Source organism: Diospyros lotus, chromosome 5 (assembly GCF_014633365.1).
Source record: "Diospyros lotus cultivar Yz01 chromosome 5, ASM1463336v1, whole genome shotgun sequence".
Taxonomy (NCBI): Eukaryota; Viridiplantae; Streptophyta; class Magnoliopsida; order Ericales; family Ebenaceae; genus Diospyros; species Diospyros lotus.
The window spans coordinates 12,566,250-12,570,377 of NC_068342.1; the positions used below are offsets into that span (position 1 = coordinate 12,566,250).

Sequence of the window (4,128 nt, forward strand, 5' to 3'; positions counted from 1 at the left end):
ATTCAATCAACTAATTTAATAAGATATATATCTTTAAAAATTAATTGAATTTATTTAAAGATATATGTATCTTTTTAAAAATAATTTATTAAATAAATTCAACTAATTTATTTTTTAAAAAAATTAACTATTTTAATTTATTTAAAGATGGATGTATCTTTTTAAAAGAATTAACTAATTTATTTATTAAATAAATTCAACTAATAAAATATATGTATCTTTTTAAAAAAAAATTATTTATTTATTTATTTATTTTTTATTTTATTTTATTATAATAAAAAAATTAATTAAAAAAAAAAAACTTCCCAAAAGCCAGCTTTTGGGAAACAGTGAGTTCCCGAAGCTAGCTTCGGGGAACATTTGATAGTCAAAAACAAATTAAAATTAATTATTTTATTTGATTAAATTACTTAAAAATATATATACTTAAAATTAGTTATTCAATCAACTAATTTAATAAGATATATATCTTTAAAAATTAATTGAATTTATTTAAAGATATATGTATTTTTTTAAAAATAATTTATTAAATAAATTCAACTAATTTATTTTTAAAAAAAATTAACTAATTTAATTTATTTAAAGATTGATGTATCTTTTTAAAAGAATTAACTAATTTATTTATTAAATAAATTCAACTAATAAGATATATGTATCTTTTTAAAAAGAATTTTTTATTTTATTTTATTATAATAAAAAAAATAATTAAGATAAAAAATAAAAAAAACTTCCCTGAAAGCTAGGGGTCGGGAACGCTAGCTTTCGGGGAACCTAGCGTTCCCCGACCTCCAACTTTCAAGGAACGCTAGGTTTCCCGTAAGCCAGCTTTCAAGCAAGTTTTTTTTATTTTATTTTAATTACTTTTTATTATTATAAAATAAAATAAATAAATTCTTTTTAAAAAGATACATATATCTTATTAGTTGAATTTATTTAATAAATAAATTAGTTAATTTTTTTAAAAAGATACATCTATCTTTAAATAAATTAAATTAGTTAATTCTTTTTAAAAAGATACATATATATTTAAATAAATTCAACTAATTTTTAAAGATATATGTCTTATTAAATTAGTTGATTGAATAACTAATTTTAAGTATATGTATCTTTAAGTAATTTAATAAGATAAATTAACTAATTTTAAATTTTTTTGAGTATCAAAAATTTAACTCATGATAATTTAAAATTTAAAATTAGGTAAAAAATTTATAATTAGTTAATTTATAATTATTTAAAATATAGCTATTTAAAAATAATTTACTTATTTATATTTTTTTAATTTTATTTTATTATAATAAATTATCTCTGTGTGTGTGTTTGTATATATATATATATATATGTGTGTGTGCGCTTTGGAAGAGAGAGATGGAGAGATGGGTGTGAGAGAGAAAGAAATGGATATAATGAGAGAGAAAGAGAGATGGAGTGACGGTGCAGAGTAAAAAGGGAAGGAAGATGATATGATGGGGTGACAAAAAGATAAAATAGGAATTTTGAAAAATGATAAAAAATTTTAGCGGGAAAGGCTGCGAAGAGTAAAATTCTCACTATGAATAGAATTTTCCGTGACTTTTGTAGCATTGAACAAAAACATGTGATACTATTATTATATCATAATTAACTTAAAAATTGAATTTATTCCCAAATCGGGTTGATTGGAGAAGTCTAAATTAAATTTCAAAAACCAATTTTTTGTTCGTACATCTCACCTTCACGAGAGTGAAGCCGTCCTACCGAACCTACCTATAACAATAATTTAGTACCAACAGGTCACTTTTACTACGGCTTGGTCTGAGTATAGCTATAGTAACCGAATATGCCGCGAATTCTCTTACTTCAACGGTCCTTTTATGCCTTTTTCCAACCGCCACTTCATCACGCCAAGCATATGCCCTCTAAATATTCTAATCCCCCCCCGGTTTAAAACTCCCCCAACTTTACTTCCACTGCCTTCATCACACCAAAGTCTTCATCTTCTTCCCTATTTTGATCATTTTCTGTTGTGGGTTATAGAGATTATTGAACGTTTTACTTGGGTTCGATGAAGTTCGGGAAGAGGTTAAAACGACAGATTCAAGAAAGCTTGCCGAGCTGGCGGGACAAGTTTTTGTCGTACAAGGATTTGAAGAAACTTGTGAGATTGATCTCTTCGGCTCCAGCGGCCGCGGCAAATGGATCGTCTGAGTATGGCAAGGCCGAGGCGGAGTTTGTTTATTTGTTGAACAGTGAGATCGAGAAGTTTAATGCGTTTTTCATGGAAGAAGAAGAGGATTTCATCATCCGGCACAAGGTGAGTGTTCTTCTTCTTGTTTGGATTAGGCTGTTGGGTCAACCTGCCAGTCAATTGAGTTGACCCGACTCATGACTCGAATGGCAACTCAGTTGAAATTTTAGAGAATTCTACTATGAGAAGCAAAACAGAAGAAACTGATCATGAGTCATGACATGAGCACTCTTTAAAGCCCTATATAGAGGGATGTGCCCCACTACAACGCCAACTTTTGATTGTTATTGGCTATGGAGGAATTGTATGTAAGATATTCCCGTGAAACGCAGGTTGTGGAATTTATGCATAAATGGACAAATTTGAGTTTTGACTTGACATGGGAATAACCTGAAACTTAAGAATTATTCGAAACTACAACGTGAAGCAATTAAGAAATAATTGACCATGACACCGTTTTAGGTTGGAATAGATTTTTACAAAACTATATATCGCCAAATGTGTTCTTCAAAATTTATTTAATTTGAAAACTATAAGGAAAAGTTACCAAATGTTGGATAAATTGTTGATGTGTTGATCCAGGAGCTGCAACAGAGGATCCAGAGAGCAATTGGTACTTGGGGCCCAAATGGCAACCAGCCATCACAGATTGACTACGGAAAGGAGATGGAAAAGATCAGAAAAGACATTGTCGATTTCCATGGTGAAATGGTGCTCTTAATGAACTATAGCAATATCAACTACACAGGTAATTAAAGCTACTTTACTTTAATTTCATTGCACTTGATTTCCATATTCTCACAGCCCCCTTCTATGAACACATGCACTTTGACCGCCATTATTACGTTATAGGCTATTGCACCTATAATTGGCAAAATTGATTCTCCATTTAAAACTCTTAATTGGCCCTTTCCAACACTTTGAAAACTATAGGATTTGGTACAAGATTAAGAGACACTATTACAATTATTACCAAAACCCTTTTAATGTATTAACATTTGTGGGTATTTGATCATCATTTGCAGGGTTGGCTAAGATCCTGAAGAAGTATGACAAGAGAACAGGAGGGCTGCTGCGCTCGCTTTTCATCCAGAAGGTGCTGCAGCAGCCTTTCTTTACAACCGATCTCATCTCGCAGCTTGCCAAAGAATGCGAAAGCTCCATCGATGCATTGTTCACAGTAGCTGAGGAGGAACAAGTTTGGGGAGGAAGAGAGGCGATAAAAGTGTCGGGAGAAGGGATTTTCAGGAACACAGTGCAAGCCCTGCTGACCATGCAGGAGATCAGAAGAGCAAGCTCCACATACAGCCACTTCTCCTTGCCACCCCTCAACCTGCCTGATTCTGATCTCATGCTACTGTTTCAACTCAATTCGCCCATTCCCATTCCCTAACAACTTAACAAAATATCAATCTACCAAGTACCAATCCTTTGCTGCAATTAGTACACTAAGAATCTTCAGACTAAAACTATGCAACCCTTTTTTTTTTTTCTTATTTCTGGACGTGTGCTGCTAAGTGCATTGAAAGTGTTTAGAGTAAGGGGCAGCTTTGAGCAATGAAAAGCTTATAAATTCTCATTAGGATTGTCCCTCTCTGAGGATTTGCGTCGTATTGTGCATATAGCACGCAAAAATGTGCTTATGTTCATTTTGAGTTCTTAGGCCGTCTCCAAGACAACCAAATTTCCATCTCTAAACCAAAACTTAATTTGGTGAGGGGGATGGAAGAAGTTGCTCCACTGCAGCTCGCCATCCTCAAAATTGCTTGACATCCAATTAGTGAAGGCCAAATCCCTTGCCTTTTTTGGCGATCCCATCATCCACCACAGTCCTCACCATCCCTTTCCACAATGGTCACTGTCGAAAATATTGTCATCACTACAGTTACAACCATCATTGTCTA

At 31.9% G+C, this 4,128-nt stretch overlaps 1 protein-coding gene across 1 annotated transcript; it reads left to right on the top strand.

The window, feature by feature from the left end:
• Nucleotides 1–1,907: 1,907 nt before the first annotated feature.
• LOC127802496 (SPX domain-containing protein 3) lies at nt 1,908–3,816 on the top strand. Its single transcript, XM_052338331.1, has 3 exons — nt 1,908–2,290; nt 2,807–2,972; nt 3,250–3,816. The coding sequence occupies exons 1-3, from the start codon at nt 2,042–2,044 to the stop codon at nt 3,615–3,617; spliced, it is 783 nt and encodes a 260-aa protein (XP_052194291.1). The 5' UTR covers nt 1,908–2,041; the 3' UTR covers nt 3,618–3,816.
• Nucleotides 3,817–4,128: the final 312 nt, after the last annotated feature.

Coding starts and splice junctions, on each gene's coding strand:
- LOC127802496 (XM_052338331.1), top strand. CDS start 2,042: ATGAAGTTCGGGAAGAGGTTAAAACGACAGATTCAAGAAAGCTTGCCG. Junction 2,291..2,806: donor ATTTCATCATCCGGCACAAG/GTGAGTGTTCTT, acceptor GTGTTGATCCAG/GAGCTGCAACAGAGGATCCA. Junction 2,973..3,249: donor TAGCAATATCAACTACACAG/GTAATTAAAGCT, acceptor CATCATTTGCAG/GGTTGGCTAAGATCCTGAAG.